General features: G+C 39.8%; 1 protein-coding gene across 4 annotated transcripts in view; it reads left to right on the top strand.

The window, feature by feature from the left end:
• brsk2a (BR serine/threonine kinase 2a) overlaps positions 1–24647 on the top strand; it is a 177060-nt gene that overhangs the window by 81485 nt on the left and 70928 nt on the right. For all 4 annotated transcript variants that reach the window (XM_085461386.1, XM_085461387.1, XM_085461385.1 and 1 more), the window contains one exon: positions 19057–19151. In XM_085461386.1, the coding sequence (XP_085317512.1) occupies positions 19057–19151 (95 nt within the window). The remainder of the gene's footprint in view (positions 1–19056; positions 19152–24647) is intronic.

The following is a 24647-nucleotide window of genomic DNA, read 5'->3' as shown; positions in this document are numbered from 1 at the left end:
TGTGTGTGTGTCTTTGACCTGATCTCTCCACATACAGCGTTTGGGCTCTGGCGACATGCCCTGCTGAGTCCAGAGATGCACAAACAAGGGAGATAGAAGTGACTGAGTACTGTGTAATGTTTGCATGTATGCAAATTCTGTAATTTATTTTCAGGTCTGCGCCTCACATCAGTATCCTCAATAACCACCTCTGCCTTCGTCTTGTCTCTATAAAAGCGCTGTAGCAACCCCCCACTGACCCAGCTAGATACAAGCAAAGCCCTTGACATGAACTCACCTCTCTCAAACCTCTCCATCTGTCATGAGTGCCTGAGAGGATTCTTGATCGGTTGTTCTGACGCCTTGATTGGCAGTTGCTGCACTACATGTAAAGTGAAATAGTGTTCTTTATTTTAATAAATGCTTTTTCCACCCAATTTGAAAATAGATGCCACAGTGTAACAACAGACAATAAACTTGATGCAAAAAAAATCACCTGGTGTAACTTTTCACAACTAATTAGATAAATTGGTAACAAATCATCAACTTAATTAGGTGTAAAAAGAGCATCCCAGAGAAGACTGAGTCTTTTAGAAGGATGCCATATGCCCATGTAGGCTCTCATTCACTGTTTCTCAATTTAAATTTGCAAAGAATTTCATCATCTATGATACATAATATCACTAAAAGATTAATAGAGTCCAAAAAAAGCAACGGGGCCCTCGTGCAGCTCTGCATTTTAAAACATTATTCTGCGGTTGAAATCACTGCAGGGCAGAATAATAAGAATTCAGTATTTTTTATTTGTTTTTATTTTTAATTTTTTCTTTATAATTAATAAATTCACATTGTTCTCAGTTGACTTTAGTTTCCAGGCTATGTTTACTCATTTCAGTTGATTTTTTTCTTGTGAGAAAATATTGAAATTCAGTTTAATTTTTATTAGCTTCATTATTATTTTTAGTATATTTATATTTTTATTATTGGCAATTATTTGTCAAGGGGGAAATTTATAAAGTCCCGAGTAGATATTACAACATGAACACAGCACTTAAAATGAATTTGAGTTAAACATATGACTACAACATTGCCTGTTCATTTTTTTTGTAGCGCACAACAGTTTTTGGTTGTTTTTGCTTTTTTATGTTGTTTGATTTGTCAGTTAACTAAAATGTTTTGGGGTTTTTTGACTTTGCTATGGTGGCGTAGTAAAGTTAAGAATAGAAAAACATTTCTATATGGACTCTATATGGACCACTGTTAGGACAGACAGCTTGTTGGCAAAGTTAGAAATGCAAAGAAAGAAATATACATAAAAAAGTAAAGTAAAAATGTCATGACCCATCCCTCATTCCTTTATGTTTCGCTTCCAAGGGGCCAGATTTACTTGTAATTTTTAAAATGGTCTTGAGCAAAGTTCTTCTGACTTTCTAAAGGGCCTCCTAAGTTTTTCTTTGGACATTGGCTGCTTTTAAACACCTTTTCAGTTCAGTCCTTGTACAGACCATTTTCCAAGGAAATGTTTTATGTCTTTTTTAAGTTACTTTCTCAAGGGATAGACCAGTGTTGTGTCTATACATAATAGACAAAATGTCAAAAATACAAGTTGCCAGGCATTAAAGTGTATTTTTGGGCCAACAAGATGATTCCCAAAGAGTTATTATCTCAACACAGTGTACATTGCATCCTTCAAAAATCGCAGGAAACCAGACAAGTCGAGAACAAAAGACTTGACAGGCCTGAAAATTATCTACAGCAGATGAACGGTATCTGAAAGTCATGCCCTTAAAAATAGGAACAAAAAATCCAGCAAAAACCTGACAGAGAATCTGAGAGATGCATCTGGTTCTTTAGTTGATCAATCTACTGCTCACTGAAGCATCATAAATGGTGTCAGTGGAAGAGTGGCTGTCAAGAAGCCATTTTTGAGGAAGGGAAACAGTAAGAAAAGGCTTAGGTATTTGTCAACTTGCACAAGAACTGGACTGAAAATCAGCAATGACTCGTCTTATGGAGTAATAATCCATGTTTGAAAGTGTCAAAATGTGTCTGCAGCCACCTGTAAAACATGGTGGAGGCTCTGTCATGGTTTGGAGAGATATTTCAGCAAGTGCTGTTGGGGATCTTGTTAAAATTGATGGAATTACAAATGCAGAAAAGTACTGTCTGATTTCGATCCATCATGCAATACCACCTGGAAACCTTGGTGGCAACGGCTCAATTTTTCAGTATGACAATGATCCCAAACACACTGCCAATGCCCAGAGTCCAGACCTCAGCATCACTGAAACATTGTAGGGTCATCTTGAGAGACAACACAACGAAAGGCAGGCAACATTCAAAGACACCCAGAGAACAACCCTGTCATCTATTAATAAATTAGCATTAGCATCCCAGAGAGGATGAAAAATATGCACAACAGGGGGCTTCAATCTGTTGAGCAGCTAAAATACTGTCTAAAGCAAAAAATGGAAAAGGTTTTTCTTTCAGAATTCTTACAGCAATTAGTCTCCATAGTTTGCAAAAGCTTAGAGTGTCGTTTAAAGAAAAGGTGATGCAACACAGTGGTAAACATGCCTCTGTCCCAGCTTTTTTAAAACATGTTGCTAGAATTAAATTCAAAATGAAAAGAATTTTTTCTAAACCACGATAGAATTCAACTGACTTTAAGTTTCCCTTTTTTGATTTTTTTTTCACTCAAATAGATTTGATTCTTGAATGATGAAATGACCCCATGTCCCCACCTGAGTCATGAGTGTGACGCTGGTGAAAGGAATCCTTTTCAGATAAAGAATGACTGGGTAGGGGTTTGAATGGTCACATTTTTGTCTTTGACCATCAAATGATGTTGTATGCCCAGACTGGCCTATAAATATCCATCATGCTTTGGTGAAAGGTTCATCTATTGCAGGACACACACTTTCAGTAACAGTTTTTTGCACAGCAAACATGACTCGTATTTTGAAACCATCCATACAGTGATTTGATCATTTCATTGTACAAATTAACAGTAAGTTCTTGTATTAACCACACGTAAAAATTGATTATATACAAATACAGGACAAGGTTGGAACCCCTTTTGCCTTCAGAACAACCTTAATTCTTTGTTTCATTTATGACAAGAAGAATTAAGGTGCTGGAAACCTTCCTCAGAGGTTCTGGTTCATATTGCCACACAGTTGATTCAGATCTTTGATAGCCCACTGTAACTTTGATAGCCCTCTGATAGAGGTGAAATGTACATACACGCCAAAAAAAAAATTCTCAATGCAGGATGGACCTGTGCTTTCATATTAATTATGCCAAATTCTGACCCCAACCATCTGAATATCAGAACAGAAGTTGATGCTCAGCAGACGAGGCAATGTTTTTCTAAACTTTTGATGTTCAATTTTGGTCACCCTATTCAAATTTCTAGCCTTAGTTTCCTGTTCTTAGCTGACAGGATGGCACTGTGTGGTCTTCTGCTGTTGTGGCCCATCTGCTTCAACATTTGACATGTTTTCCATTCACAGAGATGTTCTTCTGCATACCTGAGTTATAAAAAAGGTTATTTATATTGCCATTATTGACCTCGAGCATTAGGAGATAGTTATGTGGGAAAACCATACCAACAATCATGCCACATTCAGTTAAACTGCTTTTCTTTCCCGTTTTGATGCTTAACTTTTTTAGGTCATATTGACCATGTTGCTGTCAAGCGATTGGCTGATTAAATATTTGTGTGCAATTAATGAGCACTTAAACAGTTATACCCAAGAAAGTGCCTTTTAAATTTGTATAGGCGGGCAAACAGCCATGCAGTAACCATCCTCATTATATGGGTCTGTTATCAGTGTAAAGCACCACAGATAGGGGAGGTCTAATCAATACATCATCAGTCTCTCTGACTGTACCATTATAGTTTTAATGACTGCAGTATTTTCCCTACTGATGGCTTTCTAGGCGAACAAAACTGTTATCAGAGATCTCTAAAAGTTCACTGCTGCCATAGTGAGCGAAATGAGCCAGAGGCTCCAGTCAAGTGTCACGTAGGAGGTGGTGACATTTTGAAAACAGAACGCAACTAATGAAAATAATACAAAGATCATCGATTAATGTTAGTTTAATAAAAGGCTGATTTTTATCTTGTTTGTGAATTCTTTCCTGTCCAAGTGCTTCTTAAATATAATCTTTTTTAAACTATGCATTACATATTTCTACTGTGGTAATTAATGAGCTACCTGTGGATGAAGTCCAGATTTGTAGCCACACTGTCTGGTTCGCTGCTGCAGCTAAGCAAGATTAACATTATTGATTAAACATGTTGATTTTAAGATTACAGAAAATGTAAGAACCGTCCAAAAACACATGTTTGTATTGTTATAAAAAGGAAAGAAAAGCTCACATGTATATTATCTGAAGCTGGCTACGTCTTATCATGTTTGCTTTATCAATTACATAACATTTAATTATTTGTCAGAAACACTGCTGATTAGTTTTCTGTTTCAAATGCACTCTGGGAAATTAGTATACAAAGTGATAACCCCATCCACCCACGCTCTGCAAAAAACAAAAACCCTTATTAAAAGCACTTATCGCTCGCTCACTATTTTTAGGAAGTTTTCAAAAACTTGCATAAAATTTGTGAGAGGTTTTGAGGATAAAGCAGCGTGATGCTTTACTTTCTTTAGGATTTGGTTTCACTGGTTTTAGCTGTGATTTCATCCATAGCTGTGTGAGAGAGAGGGAGATGGAAATGAAGTGAGACAATGCTTGCTATAGATCGTGTGTGTGTGTGTGTGTGTGTGTGTGTGTGTGGGGGGGGGCTCATGTTCTTCAGGCTCTCAGCATGCATCTACTCCTGCGGTCCTGTATGTGGTGACAGGCTGACATCAGAGTAAAAGCCCCCTGAAGTTGTGTTGAACAGATGTCTCTCTCTGCTCTCTGTTTCCCTGATGCTGGTACCTGGCATGCTAACTTCTCTCTCTCTCTGACTCTCTCTCTTCATATGTCTGTCCTTCTGTCTCTTCCGATAAACTTCTGGTAAAGTTTGCTGCTCAAACTGGACATACTTTTCAAACTTTCTCCTTTTTTTTTTTTTTTTTTTTTTTTTTTTTAAAAATGATCTCTTTTTGATATTCAGGCAGAGGTTTCTTACAGCTCTGTTAAACATCTCACTCCCTTTGTTCAATAAAAAGGCCAGGTGAAATGGAGTCTTGGTGAAGTGCCCCTGGTGTTCCACTTTGTGTACTTTAATTTGTGTGAGTGTGTGTGTTTCTGGCCTGAGTGTATCTATTCTTTTTGTACAAGGCAGCGTTCCAAGTTCTGTGACGTGAGCGCAGACTCTGAGCAAGCAGGCAATCTGGGAGTTGGATTGTCTCCAGAATCGCTTTCATTTTCATTCACAGGAGAACATGTGTGCTCTTGTGCACACACACAAACACACACGCACACAAACAAACACACAGTGATAATTACAGAGAAGCCGGCGAGTGTTCAAGCAGGGTCAGTGCCCAGCTTTCTTTGTCTTAGTAATATTTTATCTTTTTGTGTATTGTCTTTTGGAGTTGGATATTTTTTTGCTTTGTTTTTTCCTGTTTGCTCATATACACAGACACGCATGCACAGAAACCACCGGAACACATGATGCAGCAGAGCAGAGCTATCCCTCTTTACAATGTGTCTCTTAGGAAAATGAGAGATGAGACAATATCTACTGATCAAAAAAAGGAGAGTAAGGTGAGGAAGAGGGGACTGATAGACGGGGTAAAGGGAAGATGCGAAGCAGTGACAATGAGACACTCAATCTACAGGGGTCAAAGACCAACACAAAGAGTTTCTGCTCGATGGTTGTTAGAAATTCCCTTGTTGCTCTGTTGAGATACAAAGGTTGCTCGGGCAATGAGTTTGCGGCTGCTGATGCATTGATTTAGTGAGAAGAGTTGCTTAATTTATCCCGCTTCTTGACAGAGATGTCAACAGCTTCACCAATGGCTGCTGGCTACCAGCACTTCCTCCCACCATGAAATCTTCCATAACTCATTATGTATTCTGTTCTTCTACACGGTGCACCATCTCCAACTCTGTCTTCATCTTCAGTATCTTCAGCATCCCTTGGATGTGGAAAAATGTTAGAGTACATGATTTAGACCAAAATGATAATCACAATTAATTTGATCAGTATTGAGATCACAATTATTTCCCATGGCTATTCATTGATTTAAATAAGGAAAAATATTTTTATTACACTTTTATGCAAACAGAACACTGCTCTTAGATCTTTATAAATCTTTGCATTGAGATCAAATATAAGTAAAATCATTGTGTGAAAACATAACAGAAAATTAAACTGACAGTTAACTGCTTTCACCTTTACATTGTGCTACATTGCTGAGCAATGTTATAATTAACAGTACCTCACCTAAATGCACCTTCTAAAGCAAAATATGAATACTTTCACTCTATTGTATGCATAATACAATACCTACACGATGAAGTTGAAGTTGAAGTTGGCAGGCAGCTGTGAGATCCTGCTCTACTTCCCCTGTAATGTTTTGTGTACGACACAGATATTGCCATCTTGGAAAAGATGTAAGAGGATAATGTAACTTTTTCCCATTAAGTTGACCATTTCCTGAAGGCTTCTTTACATACTGACTTTACTGGACAAATAGAATGGGATTGGTGAGATATTTAAGTGTCTCTGTGAGCTGGATGGATACTCTGTTGCTTTTAAAGATGTCTGAGCTGATGCTGGACGATTCTTATCAACAACTGTTGCTCTGATTTTCTTGGCATTCATTGTACTGTTGTGGTGTGTTTTGAGGTGGTTGAATAAGTTAGTTCTGTTGCTTTGTGGTGTAGAAAACTCCACAACGCTGTTTGCAAATGATTTCTTCTTGATTAACATCACTGGCCCAAATATTTCAATATTATTGGATATCTGACTTTTAATGTAGCATGATCTACCTACACTAGTCCAGGAAACCTCAAGCCAGACAGGTTAGAGAACAGCTGTGATTGGCACATTCAGGCAGGTGATGAGATGGTCATTTAGTGACCCCTTGATTTGCATTCTGTTGGTGGGGCACGCATTTTCATCATTGCATAATCATGTTCATTTATTTTTGGAGAGCCCAAATTGTGATCAAGATTAAGATTCGATTAATTGTGCAGCCATATTAGGCATTATGTAAGAAAGGATTGCTGTGAAAGCATACGGCTTAATGAGGTTTTAGTGAAAGCAATGATATACAACTGTGGATCATGGAACAGCAGCTGAAATGAAAAAGGAGAAGTAAAGTGAGAGGAAAATGAAAGTATAATTGGGTGAGAAATGGCAAAAGGAGAAGCTGTAAAACGGCAAAAAAAGTTCCTTTAAGATACAGTAATATGCAAATGACCCCGTATGACTGTGTGTGATTGTGTTCTGGATGGATGGATTATTCATAGATGCAAAAATAGAGAGAACAGGGAAATGTTCCAGATCAGATGAGTCATGTTTACTCATCCCAGTGCTTGCGCTGGTGGTAAAAATACGTGTTTGTAAACGTGTAGTTATGTGAGACATTTTGTTACCTATTGTATGTCACAACTCATATTAACTTGAGATATGATGTCATAACTGTTTTACCTGCGTATCACTGTAGAGTAGGTATATTTAAAATGTCAAATTAAAGTACAGGTTCAACCATTTTCAACCTCCAAAGCATGTAAAGAATTAAGATGATTGAAAATCACATGATTCATAGTGAATAAATGAAATGATTCAAATGATTAAAAGCTTAATTAAAGCCTATTTTTTCCTTTTTTTTTTTTTTTTATAAAATATGAGCAAAAATGTAACAGAGCTGAGAAGCCGCTCGTACTCTATATGTGTGTCTGTGTGTGATAGCCTGTGTCACTCTACTTATAGTTTTTACTCCCAGCATGGATATTTTCAGGATTCTGTATATTGTTGTCATTACAGTAATATAGTTGCTTTTTGCATGTGTTTGTGAGACACTTCTTACACACACACACACACACACACACACACACACACACACACACACACACACACACACATAAATCTCGTCCTGCCCTTGTTTCCATGCCTTGAGGTGTTTCTGATTGGGTCTTGCACTAATGGTGGCTTTGACACTTTGACCTTTTCTCTTGGGCAGCACTAGTTGAAAAAAGAAGGCACTACAAAGATGTCAGAAGCATTAAGAAAAAGCTGAGAGGATTCCTCTTCCCAGTATTGTTTTTTTTTTTTGTTTGTTTTGTTTTTTTGCACCTGCTGACTTTTTATCAGGAAAAGTGTCTGTGTGTATCAAAGTCACACACCAGGGGGTAGCCCGCTACCTCAAGTGCACAGACTGAAGCTCTATAGATCGTTCTGTCCACACACTGGTATGTAATGTGTAATAACAACATGTTGACCATAATAGTGGGGTGTATACTCACCTTGAACAGGCTATCCTGCTGTTACTTTCGTATTCCGCTGCTTGTTTATGAAAAGACTGCATGTCAGAAAAGTTAGTCATACTTTTTTTTATTTTTTATTTTTTATTTCACAAACAAGGTAAACATTTGTCTGCTAGCCATCTTTGTATGACCAGTTTTACTTCAGTTGTGTGAAACAGAGTTTGCAGTTTGTGTGGGTGCCGTCACCCCCCTGCGAGCCCCAAAGTGAGAACGCAGTACCCTCATTGCCAATTAAACTCCAATCACCAAGCGAAGATGTACTGAGACATCAAATTACATCCAATATCCTCTTCCATACTCAAGCCTGTCTTTGCCAGCCACAAATTAGCTTACAAATTAAGACTCTGAAGATGGGAGAATTCGAGTTGCCAGATAACAACTGAATAACATCCTGCCGTTTTCTTGATGCGTCGTTCCAACTTGGATCCAACTTCCTCCTTTCTCTTTGTGTGTGGAGACAATCTAGTTGTGTTTTTCCTGTTTGAGCTTCGACCATCCATTTCAGTTTTAATTGAGAAGAAAGGTAGTTAATATGACGGGCTGACGAGAACTCATTCTCGGTGAAGTCTATTCCGGTTTGACCCATGTTTAATAATGAAGATGTTGCAGGGAAAACCCAAACACTTTTAATTAATGAAATAACTCAAGCTGAATTGTGGTGGCGGAAGGTTTGATTTATTGCTTCTTCTCTTTTTTCTCTTTCGAGCCCACACAATTGGCCTGGCTGCATGGCTTGTTTGCCAGCAATGTTTTTTCCCATGTTTCTTTGCATTCAGTGTGCATGTGAGTGGAAAAATACAGAAAACCACACTTGTGCTGCCAGGATGTTTTCTATGGTTACAGTGAGGTTTCGTAATATTATCCAGTCAGATATTTAATAATTCATGCTTTCATATTGGGGTTATCTAACAAACGACAGTCACACAGTGTGCAGCTCTTTGAGTAGTGTCTAGAGGCTGTGAAGCCTATCAGAAAGTCATAATCAAGGCATCAACTGACACTCTCCAGGGGTTAAAGGATGAGCTAACACACAAATGTTCCAAACATGGCACATGTGTAAACTGGTGAGATTTTTTTTTTTTTTTGATTGGGCACCTCATTATTGTATGCAGTTATGTATTTACTAGCCTGATGTCAGACACTCGTTAGACCTAGTCTCCATCTTCAATCTGCCATTGCTTTGATTGGTTGGCTGCCATCCATCCATTGCTTTCATTCTAACTAGGTTCTGGGGTGATCATTCACTGATGTCATCACTGGTGCATACCCAGGCCTACATCTTGACTTTGCTCTTGACTTTTAAGACAGGGTTTTAAGAATAGAGTGAATTGAAAACACTTCATTAAGTTCCCCAGCACTGACGACCAGCTTGACAACAGCTTGACATCAGGGAGAGTCCCCCCATAACACTGATTGGCTAGTAGTTGATCCTCCTGTAGTTTCCCTTGTTTCGACTGGTTTTTCATTCGAGAAAGTGCTGTTTCATGATGAATCAGTCGACGCATGGGGTGGACGTAACCAAAGGTCTGGATCCAAACACTGTAACACTGTAGACGAGTGTGTGTGGGTGTACATGTGTATGTACATGTGCATGTGCACATGTTTGTCCTGTCTGCTGCAGTTGCTGCATTTAGGTCTGGTGTGGCTAATTAAAAGAATCCTTCTTGCATTATTCATGAGGCTGTAATTATACATTCCTTTTGCTGATCCCCAGTCAGACATTAAAAATAGATCTGAGTCTCTCTGCACCGCCCTCCTAGGCCCCACTTTCTCTGTGTTTTGACTGTCTCTCCACGCATCTCTCGATTTAGCTATCCTTATCAGTATTTCTCAGTCTCCCTGTCACTGTCCTCATTGTCACAGCCTTTTTTTGTATTTGTTCTTTCTATTTATCCTCTCATCTCCTCTGCAGTGTCTTCATTCATGCTTGCGCTGATGTCCCCGTGCAGGATTCAGGCAGAACATTCCTCTGACAGTGTCACTCTCGCTTGGCTCTGTAGCCTGACCTCCAGTCACATCAGTCCAGAATTCTGACTCAAATATTTTGAATCCCCAATGACATGTCCACAGCGAGATTCAAAAGAGAAAAGATATCACTGCCTGTGATCAGCTTAATGGGGAGACAGCCTCCTGAACAATGGACAAAATCACTGCCAAAAAGTTTGGCCTGACTTTTTATTGTATCTATTTGATCTAACAAAAACAGCTGTAGCAGAATTCAGTGTTTCATATGGAAGTGTAACATGAACCCTTTACAAATACCATAGCAAAGGGCTGAGCAATTAGTTTTCTAAAGGAGTCACATGAGAAACTGGGACTGTTGTGGAGGGCCGAAACAACAAGCTGAACTCATTTCTGCTTAAATCTCATTATGTGGTCCTGCACAACATTCCCAGTTTCTTTTGTGGCTCTTTGGGAAAATTCTTTACCCACCTTAGTTTGTGGAAATGTGGGGAAATGTGTAAAGTGCACAACATGTCTAAGCCATAAACCAGGAACCCCTTTTCTGGAGTCAAATATTCATAAGGCAGAATGCACCTACCTCAATGACAATGAAGCTTATTTGCCTTGTAGGCAGAAGCAACGGTGTGAAGTTTGCATCTTCCACCAAGCAAGTGATGAGCTTTTCCATTCCTATATTTACATTCTGATAAGGCTAATGTGTAAAGAGTGGGGATTTTGCAAGATATGCCAATCAGAAAGACTAACCAACTAAATGGATTGTTCTTACTGCCCTTGGGCGACGCTCACAATTGTTCTCTTACTTGTATCAGAATGTGTAAAATAGATTACCACCTTGAAGCCATCTACAACTTCCATCACCTCGCTACATTTCATTCTGTGATTGTTGGGGCAATGTTATGCAAATCACAGTTGTATACATGAAATTGGGTTTTCACAGCTTTGGTACCTCCCTCGCTCTACAAACAAACATGCTTGCTTTCTGAAATACTCGACCTACACCTGTGAACACATAGAGAAAACAAATATTATGAAGAATACAAAGTGTGACTTTTTGTGTGTGTGCATGTAATTTGTGTTTAATAATGTAATTTTAGTTGTATGAAAATGTTTCAAAGTATCAAAGGTAAACTGAGACCACTTTGTCTGGAGGCTATTAGTATGGAGTATTAATAAAATACTAAGTTGGGAGTTAACTTATATTGGCGCTGCTGAGGAAATGTCTTATTTTACACAGGCCAAATAAACAGTTTCTGTATTCATGCGTCAGTGTGCCTCCCTTCTCGCTCCATCACTCCAGGGCTAAACTGCTCTTCCTGCTTTTGAAGCTGTTCTGTTGGTCTGGGCCGCTGGTGTTACTGATGTTGTTGCTGTTGCTTTGGTTGGTAGGGCTTAGAGGGTTGCAGGGGAATTCAGGCTGGGTAGACTAACGTCACGGCTGACTGAAAATGCAAAAGGAGTGAAAGAAGAGGCGGAGGAATGGAGAAGATACAGATTTAGTGAATGGGGAGAGGCGAGAAATGATGTGTGTGAGAAGCAGAGAGAGGGAGAGAAACTGAATTCATTGAGTAGCGAAGTGAAAATTGTTTGATCGTCAACATTCCTCCTCCCGCACAATATGACTCAACAGCTTTGTGCTGGTGTATACTTTTTCCTTTTCTATCTTTCTTTTTGTACATAGGTAAGATGATGAATAGAAATGTGGAGATAAATAAGTCAGAAAACAATGAGGGGTGAAGAAGAATGAGGGGAAAATGGCAGGGAAAAAGCAAAGAAAAGGATGTGGAGTAACTGTATAAGCAGAGAGAAAAAGCAGAAACTTATTGGAATAGAAAGCTGGGCCAGGCCAAAAGGTAAATCTTTAAACCAGGTCGGGTGTTTTCTTCTCTGCAAATATGACTTCTCACAAATAGCATTGCATAGCATGATGAGTATAGATACATAGTTGGCACATAGTAATATTCTGTGGGAGGGATTCACTGCCTTTCCTTTCTATAAATGCAAGCAAACAATGTGGTGACATTATTTTAATAATAATAATAATGATATGTCTGTGAAGGTTCTCAGTTCTCAATAATAATGATAATATTTCTGTATCTGTCACTTTGTCACACCCAAGAATATACAATGAAAATGTGTGCTTGTTGAAGCCACCACCGACTGATGTTTGACATTGCAGACGTTCAGTGTAGTGATATTTATTCAGCAAAGAAGACTGAAGATGGCATAATTTAGTCTATCTTTGTGCTGGAAAGTCAAAAAAGGTACAAAGGTGTGAAGATGTGGGCGTGAAAGTGTCTTTTACCCTTTGCCCTCGTGGAGGGAATTCCCACGCCCTGCTGCAAGGGCTTTCCACATGGTCAGAAAAGGCTCTAGGAAGCCCTAGTACCACATTGTGTTTCCTTTCAAACACTGATCCTAGGGCAGGGCTGTGGCCCTGATGTAGAGCAGTCAGGGTTAGAGAGCAGAAGTGGAAAGAGGCTCACAGATCTGTGCCTAAGGGCAATGAGCTTCTCACAGCCAGCGCCTCAGGGAGAGAAAGCTAAGCCAGCATAAGCTACTACCATCTGCCTGCATTGGTTTAGCACTTCTGAAAGATCAAGATTTGAAAGTGAGAGAGGTGTGCTAGTGGGAACATCTCTTTTTCATCTTTTGCTCTCCTTGCCTTGTAGTTGCTTCCAGATGGAAATTAATCCAGTAATGATCTTTAACTGCTTGGTTGCCAGGGCTGTGAGGAGGATAAAGCAGAAAACACTGACTCTGTGTGTGGCTCTTGTTACCTGTGTGCAGTTAGCAGGTGGAGATCATAAAGCTCTTCTTCTTCTAGGCTCAGGAGAGTACAGGGTGTTCATGTACGCTCTCTCCCTCCTTTGTTTCCTACTTTTGTCGTTGATTGATAGCATTGGAAATCAGCTTCACAGTCAGGGTCCCACTCCTCTCCTATCTGCTCTTCCCCAGATATCCACTTATGAATCAGCCACTGATCAGACTACTTTGAAAGTTGGAGCGCTCTCACAAGTTAACACCGAAGAAGCGAGTTTCTCTCCTCATGTATTGGGGGTTTCCCATCTTTGCCAGGTTAAACAACTTGAAGCGAAGGGAGAAAAAGGCAAACATGCCAACAAGGACCTATTGGGAAAACCTGAGGGTAAAAAAAAATAATAATAATGGGGGTGGGGTCAGATAAACTGACTCTGTCAGTTCCAGTCTTTCAGCTTGATTCTGGTACGTATTCAGTTAAGGCTGGACCCTAAGCCAAGTTTTGACTCCCCATGTTGTTTATATACCACTACAGCATGTCATTAACATTTTTTGTTTTTTCCTTTCCTTTAGTTTGTATTTTGTCTGGTCTTGCTATGCTATGCTCAGGGCACCTCCCTGAGCCTGGTTCTGCTGGAGGTTTCTTCCTGTTAACAGGGGTTTTTCCTTCCCACTGTTGCAAACTGTTTGCTCATAGGGGGCAGTTTGATTGTTGGAGTTTTCTCCAGTATCCTATGGGGTCTTTAGCTTCCAGTGTAAAGTGTCTATAGACAACTGACGTTGTGATTTGGTGCTTTATAAAAATCAGAATTGAACTGTTCTGAAATCATTAACAATATCTAACAGTATCAAATAGAGACGAGCTAAAGTTTGTCAGGGAAATGTGTTGCACACATAAATTGTTGCGTGGGCTGAATGTATGTGTCAAATTGGTAAAAACATTGTTTCTTCAGGCCAGCAGTCTCATGTCAATTAGATCTTTTCCAGAAAAGTTGCTTAATTCAAAATGTTCCAACTACATGCCGTCATAATGAATACACTCTAGGACCCATTAGAGAGATTTCTTAGGACAGCAAGTTCAGCAGCTTGAAACAGTGACTTGTGAAGTTAGACCAGAGGTTCATTACCAAATCAGAGCTGACACATGGCTCAGTGATATAGAGAAGCAGATGCACTGCCAGATTTTTTTTTTTTTTTTAAGTTTTTGAAAAGTAGCTGATTAGAGGGATTTTCACAACTGTGCACATTCTGCGGTTAATTAAGTTGTCCCATTGGCGATAAAGAGGTGCTGTACAGCGGATGCTCTATGTGCATGTTCTTTGCTTTTTGCGACCTATTGCTTGCTTCGTGCTTTTTCATTTAAACCTTTTCTTTCAACCCTTGTTTACACCTTTTGTCTAGCTCACTCAGCACAGTTTGCTCAGCTTTTATTTTAAAACTAATATTTCTCAGCCGAGATTTGTGACATCAAGCAAGCTTCCAGCACAGTGCACTTAAACAATGCTCAACACATGATGCTCACCGAGCAATTGGCCAAAGTTATCACTCTGCGTCTTCCTCCAGCAGGGCAGAGGGCAGGGATAGCTCAGTAGGTAGAGTGGTTGCCCCATGATCGGAAGGTCGGGGGTTCGATTCGATTCCCCTTAACAGCTACCCTGAGGTACCCCTGAGCAAGGTACCGTCCCTACACACTGCTCCCCGGGCGCCCAATGGCTGCCCACTGCTTCACTGAGTGAATGGGTTAAATGCAGAGAGCAATTTCCCCACGGGGCTCAATAAAGTACAATAATGTACACACTTTCTAATGTACACACTTTCTTTTCCCTCCACATTAGGCCATTAATCACAAGGGTGCATGAAAAATAAAGATTGTGTAGCTGGGGTACAGGCTAGAGTGGGGTGGGGAGGGGGTCAGTCAAGTGGTCTCTTCTGCCCACGAGTCCCTGGTCAGTGCCATTATTCTTCTACTGTTGTGAAGGCAAGAGTTTTGATGCTATTGATTTGGGAGGAGGGCAAAGGAGAGGAGACATCAATATACTTGCTGATGCAGTGGCATCGCAACCTTCACTGCACAGCCTGCTTTTGTCCATATATTGCAGGTGTCAGTGAAAAACACGCGCGTGTCTTGTTTGGTTCATAAACCACTCATATGTGATACTAAATCACAATACAGTTCTTCTGTAGCGAAAATCTAAAGAATGCTACACATCAGCTTCAAACTTGCACAGATACTTGCTTCACATGCGCACACAGAGCCATGCGCTGGCAAATGGACCCCTCATGTGGACCAAACCTTTGTGCTTTCAGCTGAAGCCTTACATTTGAACCTATGTTCAAAGACAGCCTACCTACTCAGCACACCACGAGCCAGACAAAATCCTGGTGTCTTCCTCTTCCCTCGCTTGCCACTCCAGCTTTCATTTTTTTTCTGTTTGTCCAAGGGTGCTGTTATAGACAGGTGAAAGGGGCACTGGCAGTAGGTGAGCTCTTAAATTACAGCACACTCGAGAGCAGAGGAGGGGAGTTTATTTTGGGTCATGGAGAAATTGAAGTTAGCTATCGCAGCATACTTGAAATAAGAGAATCATAGTGCAGTTATTTTGAGGATTTTTTCTTAAATGTGTTTGATGTTGGGAGAAGGATGTTGGGGTCATGTATGGGACGTACCATAATATCATCAGCTTTGTCATAGATGTAAGAGCCAGGGAATTTATTTTGAAGGTACAAAATTGCAGAGAGATCTCAACCACTGGCCACCAGTCTACAGCTTGTCCTGTGAACAAAAGCCAATTCACTGACAGAAATCCAAAAGAAAAGAACAGAAATGCTTTACTTATTGCATTTGTTGTCTGGTGTGTTGTGGTAGGATTGACAACTTCTTCAGGGTTTCTTACTTTGCTCTGTGTTGTAGTTTGGCAAATATGACTTTGAGTTTATAGGGCACACTTTGACATTATGTCCAAATGTTGTTTACTTGGCAAATGTTGTTTTTTTTTTTTTTGGAATGTCTGAAAGTAAGACCCACACATAATGACATGCTTTAGCTTGTTTTAAGCTCTCTGTGCCTCATTTTCATATAAAATACAAGCCGTGCTACCAGCCTAGCTTCAGGGATAGCAGTGATTTACATCATTTTGATTCTGACACATTTCAACAACCTTTTGTGCAGACATGGACAAGTTGACATTTCTGGCCTTTAGAAATATCCTGACAACGACTGGATGGATTGCTGTAAAGTTTAGTACAACAATTCATGTTCAGCTGAGTATTTAATTGACACATTTGGCATTGTTCAGAAAGGACAATCTGACTTTTGTCTGTTGTTGGCTTTAGCTAGTAATTTGAGCATTAGTTTTATTCGCTTCTTGTTGTGAGTCATAATTTTGAGATATTTTGCATAAGAGGGGCTAATGTCTTGTGTCTTATGTACTGAACTTCCTTGTAACAGTTCATTTCAATCCATAAGCAAAGTGGTTGTAAAATCATAATGTTTTGTCTTCTCATTGCACATTTTCTCTTGCTAATGTGCCCCCTGCTCAAGAAAACAAAGGCATTGGAGGAAGATGGATAGTGAGGCGAATAATCCAGTTAGCTTTTCATGTGTTTGCAGGCAGATATTTTCTCTTTAATGTGTTTATCATGACTTATGAGCTTCTCTATAGCAGTCATTAACATATGATTACCATCACAAGTCTAATGGGTTTGTCTGTTGTTCCCCCTTCTGCTCAACTGCCTCATCCCCTTTCCAAAATGTTTTCTTTCTAAATCTTTTATCTTCCTCTTTTTAACATTTGCTTCCTATCTCTCTGTCATTCTCTATCTCTCACACCTCCTTTCCATGTGTTTCCACTTTCGGCCCCTGCGGCCTCTCAACTTCCCAAGATAGAGGCTCACACACTCCCCATTATTGCTTAATTATCTGTGGCCTGTCATTTGAATAATGTTGTGTCCTTTACTTTCAATCTATTTAAATTTTTTGGTTTCATCTTTCACTTGATCTTTATTCACTTTTTCACTCCTCCTTCACTATATCCCACAATTGGCCCTCCCCCCTACCGTCATCTCTGTAGCGTTCAAGGCATTTCTGTGGCATCGGAATACTTCTGCTTCTCTGTTTTTCAACACCTCCTCAAAGCTCATTGACTCTCCTCTTCTATTGGGTTATACAGAAATAAATCTATGAGAAAGACATAGCTGAGGATCCTAAAAGCCCACATTGGTCTGCTTCACACCAGCAAACCCTTTCTGTAGGATATTACTCTATTCTTTAATCTTTCATTGACTGAAAATTATGACTCCATCCATTAAAAAAAACAAGAAAACTGTACTTGATTGTATTTTGGCCATTATTAACTTCAAGGATGTTTTACTGTACACCTCCGGACCACTGACGTTATTCTTGCTATTTTTAGATTGCTCCCTGGAAGTTCCATTCACACCACTTGCTTTCGTGCAGCTGCAGCAGCAGGTTTAATCTTCTGCTCTGTGTCAAATCAGCAATCCTTTCACTTGAATTTCAGTTTGAAGAAGAAGATGCAGTCACAGGAAGCTGACACTTGCAAGTAGGGCAAGGAATCTGTCACTGTAGAACTCCCATGCTGACTGTGATCCTGGGGAATTAATTTATAGTGCACAATGTTGGGGGAAAAAGACAAGCATGCTCCTTACTGTGCTTCTCACCTGATGTGATGTGAGCCACATTTGGGCTTCCACCGAACTGCTGTCTTCAGTAATGATCATTAATGTGAATGTTGAGTCAGTTTGACACAGACGTTGATGTTTGCTGTCTGTGCAAGTCCGAAGTTCTCTGGTGAAACTGAGTTTTCATCAGGAAGGTATTTCTAGGGAAAATCTAAATGTATGTGGAGGCACCGAAAGAGGTCCTCAAAGTTTAAAGAGGCTAAATTAAATCAGGTTCAATTTTGCTTTTCAGCTGTTAAATTGCTGAAGTCTTTCTTTTTTTCTAGATATAGTTTCTAGATATAGTTTGCAGTTTATATCTGCCAAATCATGAGAAATTTCCATGAAAGAGAACCAAAATTTGATTTTTGGGGTGTTTTGTTTTTCTTGTTTTCTTTTCAAACATCTTTCTAATAAAAATGCAGCTCAAATGAAAATGTATTGGTGCTGTTGTCATGGCTTCCCTGTATCAAATGCACTCATCACTTTGTTCCACTGTAACTACACTCATTGTTGTTGTATCCCTGTCGGTTTTCTACACTTAAGTGAGGACACCTGGGGACATTTAGTAAGGCAAAGCAGAAGATGCTTTTTGGGTTGTGTGAGAAATCACAGGAATTATATGAGTTTTGACAGAGTCTTCGTGTGGGAGTCCCTATACAACTGACTGGCACACCCAGATTTCTACCCATGAATCAGTGTGTTTGTCTTGTGAAGAAAATGGTAATGTTTTCTGCTGTGTTTTTGAAATATGCCACTCTACTTTCAGTTTCTCACTACAGCTCTGTGCAGTTTTTCTTCATTCATGTCATTTTGGATGCTGGTTGATAATTAGTTTTTTATCCTGTAATTCTTTTTTTATAATCCTATTGTTTGTACCATTTTAGATGAATTAACATTACTGCATTACAGTGGTTTAATACATTATCGGAATCAATAGAACAAATGGCCTGCTCACTTACTGCCTTTATGACTCAAATAAACCCCAGAGGGCAGTTAATTTAAGGCTCTGTGTACACTTCACAAGTCATTACAAGCATTAGCAACATTTGGTCCTTAGCTGCTTTATATTATTCTTGTCAATGCACTTGACAAGAGAATTTTTTTTAAGTGTGTTTTTTAAGAATCACAGCCCATTTTAGGACTTTTCCTAATGTTTTCAGTGGAAATTCATATTCAGCAGAGTGTCTGAACTAATGAAATGTGTATTTCCTTTTTTTCCAGGGTTGGTCAAACTTGGAGTCCACTGTGTAACATGCCAGAAAGTCGCCATTAAGATTGTGAACCGTGAGAAACTCAGCGAGTCAGTACTAATGAAGGTATGTTTGCGGCTCTTAGTCTTCGGACTTTCTGATGAGGATGGTTAGTGCAAATGAAAAAATAATTTCGTTTTCTGTATTGTTTTTGCCTTACTATCTTACCGTAAACTTTATTATTTGTCATGTTCCCACAGTTGATGGATGGATAGTATACTAAGCTAGTGGACTTCCTCAGCAGAACCAAGGTTTCAAAAAAAATCAACAGCTGATCTTGCAAAAATTCTTAAATATTAGCAGTTTATATCACAGAGTGGAATCACATGCTGAGGTAGTGACGCATTTCAGACTCAAAGAGTCAGCTGCTTAGCTCCCCCATCAAGCAAGAGTCAGAGCTTCTAATGCACAACAGCAAAGCGGCTTTCTGTGACTATAATTAGTATGCTTTTACTAGTAAGTCTGCATTGTTTCTTTTTAAGGCATACAGTAGGATAGAATTTTTTTTTTTCTTTTTTTTGTCATTGCATCATAGGACTCCTGCTGGGAAGTTCCATTCAGTGCAACATTGTCCCTTGTTTTGATGGAATAGTTGTAAAGAAACTAAAGAGAAGAAGAAGAGCGAGGGCAACTCGGAGACACTACAACCTGAAAATGGTAGTTATAGGATACACGCAGAGACAAGTGCTTGCTGTAATTGTTGGCCTATGAGCTGGAAAGCAGGAGGAGAATGGGTCTGCTCACAGTAAAGGTTATCTGAAAATGGAAAATCCCTCAGTTTTGGATCGCTTCACGTGGCATCATTATTCAACTACAGATGAAAAATTCTCTGTCCTTGGATATTGTTATTTGATAAACGGTCTGTATTTATTAGCTTCTAGCTGTGTTAGAGTCTGTTTTGCTCTTTGCTTGCTGCTGATTTGCTCTTGAAGTCTCTCTCTGTTCTGCCTCTTATCCCATTCAACATGCAGTCTTAATGTTCTCATGAAAGACAGGCAGGTCATTTCTGTGAGAGCTTCAGCTCTGACAGACGTATTGTAGCAGAAGTAGAGGAACTATTGTAACACATGTCGGTGAGCTAGGTGACATCTTGCTGTCCTGCAAAGGAAAATGAGGGTAACAGATGCCAAATACTGACAGGTTTCCAACAGGACCGAGTCTTTTGCTGAAGCTGCAATTCAGAGCCAATTACTAACCTCAGCCATTGTCAGTCTTGTCTCAGCTGTGTGTGTGTGTGTGTGTGTGTGTGTGTGTGTGTGTGTGACAGCAGGTGTAGTGTATGTGCCAGTGAGAACTGAATTACGTCGGGGAGAATATGTATCTACAAAAATTCAAATTTATCAGCATTATTCTACATGTATAAAAAGAGATTCTAGGTTTTTTCCACTCATGCTGCAAGTCAGTATTTTTGGATCACATGCTAAAATGTCAGTGTGTTTGTGTCTACCTGTGCCTGTTGTTGCTAACCTGTAACACTGTTTACATGGAAATGGTGTGTGAGATTGTGTGCTGTTGCTTTGTCAGAGCCATCCCATATGGAAAAGCAATAGTAAAAACTTATATGATTTACTCATGAAAGTGGCCACTTTCTCATTACTAAGTATCCAAAACATACAAGTTTTATTTATATAATTTTTCAAGGGATCTTATATCAGTTTTCACTCTTATCTGCTTTTCATACAAGTTTCACACAAGACAGATACAAACTTTATAAGATTTATATATATCTTTTCCATATGGGATGTAACTCAAGTACAACTCAGCCGTTCTCACAGTCTGGAAATCTAATGGCATGACTCATTACCAAACTTACATGTTACAAGTTACAAATTTCCTGCTAGTTTTGGAACACATGCTTATTTTAATGCTTGAGGAGGTATAGTTGAAGGCAGTCTGGTAGCAGTTATGGACTCCTCGTCGACCTGGAGAGAGTGTTTGTTTGGCAGGAGGTTCAGGCTGCTGAGGTCCCGAACAAATAGACTCAAGGACAGCTTTTACAACAGGGCAATAGCCCTGATCAATGCAAATAGCTGACCTGACTGGCTACCTACCTGGACTTTTTTTGGGGGGGGTTAACAACAGTAAAAACAGTAATAATAATAGTATTTATATTTATAACAAGGTGCAATAATAATTAATGTGCAATAATAACAGTGTGCAAGACAAATACACTTATTCTTCTTTTTTATTACTAAGTTATTATACTGTGTTGTGTTGTTTGTGTTGCGTTGTGATGTGTCGTATCGTGTCGTGTTGTGTTACATGTAGTGCCGACGTAGGACAGTTTTCCAATTTCATTGTACTATTGTACTATGTATGACTGTGCAATGACAATAAAGAGTTATCTTATCTTGTTGTGTGATGGCGGCGGTGTCAAAAAAAACGTGGTACAACCAGTGCGTGAGCTATCATCATCATCCAGTCAGCATTTGATCAGCACATAAGTAACCCCATAGGTGGGATATTGGGTGACTACACAGCAGCACGCTCGCTGTGGGTGAAAACCTCTCTCTGTTTGCTGTCCAAATAGTAATGAATACACAGATGGACACATTTGCGGGACCACAAATTACACCTAACACTGATCTCACAAATTAGATTACAAATTCATTCTCATGTTTTGGGGCTTCCTACTATGACTGGACAGGTGTTTTCCAGCTCAAATCTAGTCGAGGTTTTCCCATATTCCCATTGTGTCGCAACCCATACTCTCATGTGTCTGCTCTTCGGACTGCATATTTGGCTGTCAGACTGTCAGAATGATCGGGCTGTAGCTTCCTGCATAGCTCAGGCTGTGAAATGTCACCTTTTAATATGCTAATGTCTTGGGTCCCCGTGGTGCCATTAGGGGAGAGTCTGACTCGCCCAGACAGGTGTGTGTTTGTGTGTGCGTCTGTGTGTGTGTGTGCATATGTATTTGCAACACTCCTGATGACAGATATACTTTGTATGCATGCATACACTCATAGACAAATATAGGCCACACACAAATGTGCAGAGGAATGTGTGCACATGTGCCATAGCAACATCTGCATGTTCTTTAGTATGAGCATGTGCACATCCTCCACGACCTATGTCATCCCTCTCCGTCTGTCCTTCTTATGACTGGCCTTGGGAGTCAGGGGTCTGTGGAGATGAGGAGATGGGTTGAATTAATTGTCTCGGAGTATCTGGCAGAGAGGTCTTTTCTACACTCTCAGTGTGTTGAACTTTATATAACTAATGCTGAACTCTTTATTCCATAACCCTACAGACTGTGACACTAAGGACCAGAAAGACATTGAATTGTCTTGGTTAATGCATGCGTCTATGAACTTTATGTCAGTTTGTAACCAGGGAATGAGCCTTGACTACTTCAAAGAGCAAGTGCGGCCCAATGTTTTTTCACTTCTAAGCAGAAAAGCTAACAATGGAGTTACTTGAATAATAATAAGAGTCTCCGTCAGCGGGAAGTGGTTGCCTGTCATGTTTGGAATGAGAGAGAAAAAGACAGAGAGAGAATACACAGTACGTGCACATATGACAGTATGTCAGCAGTCTTTCGCACTGAGGCCAAACTGAATGAAGTAAGGCAAACCGATACTAAGAGAGAACCAACATTTTGTGCATGAATCTGAGTGCTTGTGGGTATCTCAAGGGAATAGTTGATGTTTCTGAATCTCAGTCAGTTCTCTCTCTACCTCCCTCTACTTTGGACATGTCTCTATGAGATCAGGCCATGAGGTTGAGAGAAAGCAAAAGGGAACTGTAGTAAGAAGAGAGATGGACATGTTGGGAGAAACCCTGCTGGGAAAATATAACACAGATGTCTTTGTCAGGACACCACATCTCTGTGCATTTCTTGTCAGAAGTTCCTGTTTTCTTCTTGATCTATTAACTGTGACATTCCCACATATGGCATGGCCCTTTGTGTTCACTTCCAGCGTAAGAGTACAAATCCAGCTTCCATTTCAACCATATCCCTACCGCACACACACACACACACACACACACACACCCTGCCTTAATTCTACATGGCATAGATTCAACATGATCCATATTGACATGACGTGTTGGGTGCATATCCATGATGGGAATTACCCCTTCCACCACAAGATGCTGCACTGGTTTGACTGTTGAGGTCATTTCAGAACAGTGAACCTATTGTCATGTTCAAGAAATCATTTTGAGATGAGCTTTGTGACATGGTGGGTAATCCTTCTGGAAGTAAATAGGTGCACTGTTGTCATGAAGGGATTGACATGGTCAGTAACAATACTGAGATAAGCTGTGGTGTTCAAATTGGTTCAAATTGGCCTAAATGTGGTAAGAATTACAGCATTATACCTCCAGCAGCATCCTGAGCTGTTGATACAAGGAAAGCTGGATCTTTCCTTGTATCATGGTGTTTTTCTTATGCTGTTGGGTGGTTGGGTTGGAATTTGTTGTAAACAGCATGAAAGCATAGATCTAAGTCTTGCAGCAGATTCATCAGTGCAGACAGTGTTTTTCCAGACAAATGGAGGACAGAAGTGTCAGGCATAAAAAAAAGAGCCAGAAAAAAACTGTCTAGGCAACAAAGAAGTGGTTAAAGAAGAAGCACATTAAGGTCATTGAATGGCCTAGCTAGTCTCCAGACCTCAACTCTACAGGAAATCTGTGCAGGGAGCTAAAGCTTCAAGTTGCCAAGGGGCCGCCAACAAACCTAAAGTATTTAGAGAGTTTCTGTAAAGAGGAGTGGGCCAACATCCTTCCTGAGATGTGTGAAAATCTGGTGACCAATTAGTCTTGGTTGTGTTTTGCTTGGGGATCAAATACTGTATTTCAATGACACGTAAATTAATTTATAGCTTTTGCATAAAGTGTCTTTTTTCTGGATTTTAGTTGATATTCTGTCTCTCTAGATTAAAATGAAACTACCATAACATTAGAGACATTATGTGATTTCATGTAATCACATAATGATTTTGAAGTTTTCCCTGAAAAAAAGAGGATTCGCTGTAACATATTTCTACCATACTGCCTGTCATTATACTGTATATGAAAAAAGCAACTCCGATAAATCTGCAGTTCAGTCTTAGGGTGAGTATTATTGTTACTAGCCGTTAGCAGAGGGATCAGGGTATCTTTAACATGCAGCAGTTGGTAGTTGCTGTTGATGCCTGCTCTGTTTTCTTCCTCTGAGCCAGCGAGCTGGTGGCTGCTGCTGCTGCTGTTGGGATAAGGACAACTAATTAGCCAGAGTGACTCCCTCTCTCCTCCTGAAGCAGCACAACTTCAAAGTCACTCTACTGTCCCCAAGCTCAGAGAGCGAAAGGAAGAGAGGGAGAGGAGGGATGAAGTGCAGGATGAAGGAAGATAGGGAGGGAAGAGTGTGAGTGGGTCGGGGGAGGGTTAGAGAGGGTGGTGAATATGAAGTTGGAACATTTTACATGGATGTCTTATGAGGTAGACATTGCTACATAGCCATGCTCATTTTGATAGCTTTTAAAGACCATAAGGTCAGTAAGGTGGTTTTCTAACTCTGTCCTTGATGTAAGTCAGCTCAGTTTAAATGTGAAATGTGCACCCAAGAAATTGAAA

The sequence above is a fragment of the Copadichromis virginalis genome, linkage group LG7 (assembly GCF_057382275.1).
Source record: "Copadichromis virginalis isolate Kocher_CV1m ecotype Utaka linkage group LG7, C_Virginalis_male_GT1.1, whole genome shotgun sequence".
Classification (NCBI taxonomy): Eukaryota; Metazoa; Chordata; class Actinopteri; order Cichliformes; family Cichlidae; genus Copadichromis; species Copadichromis virginalis.
Note: the sequence above shows the minus strand (reverse complement) of the source record. Positions and strands in the feature narration are given on the sequence as shown.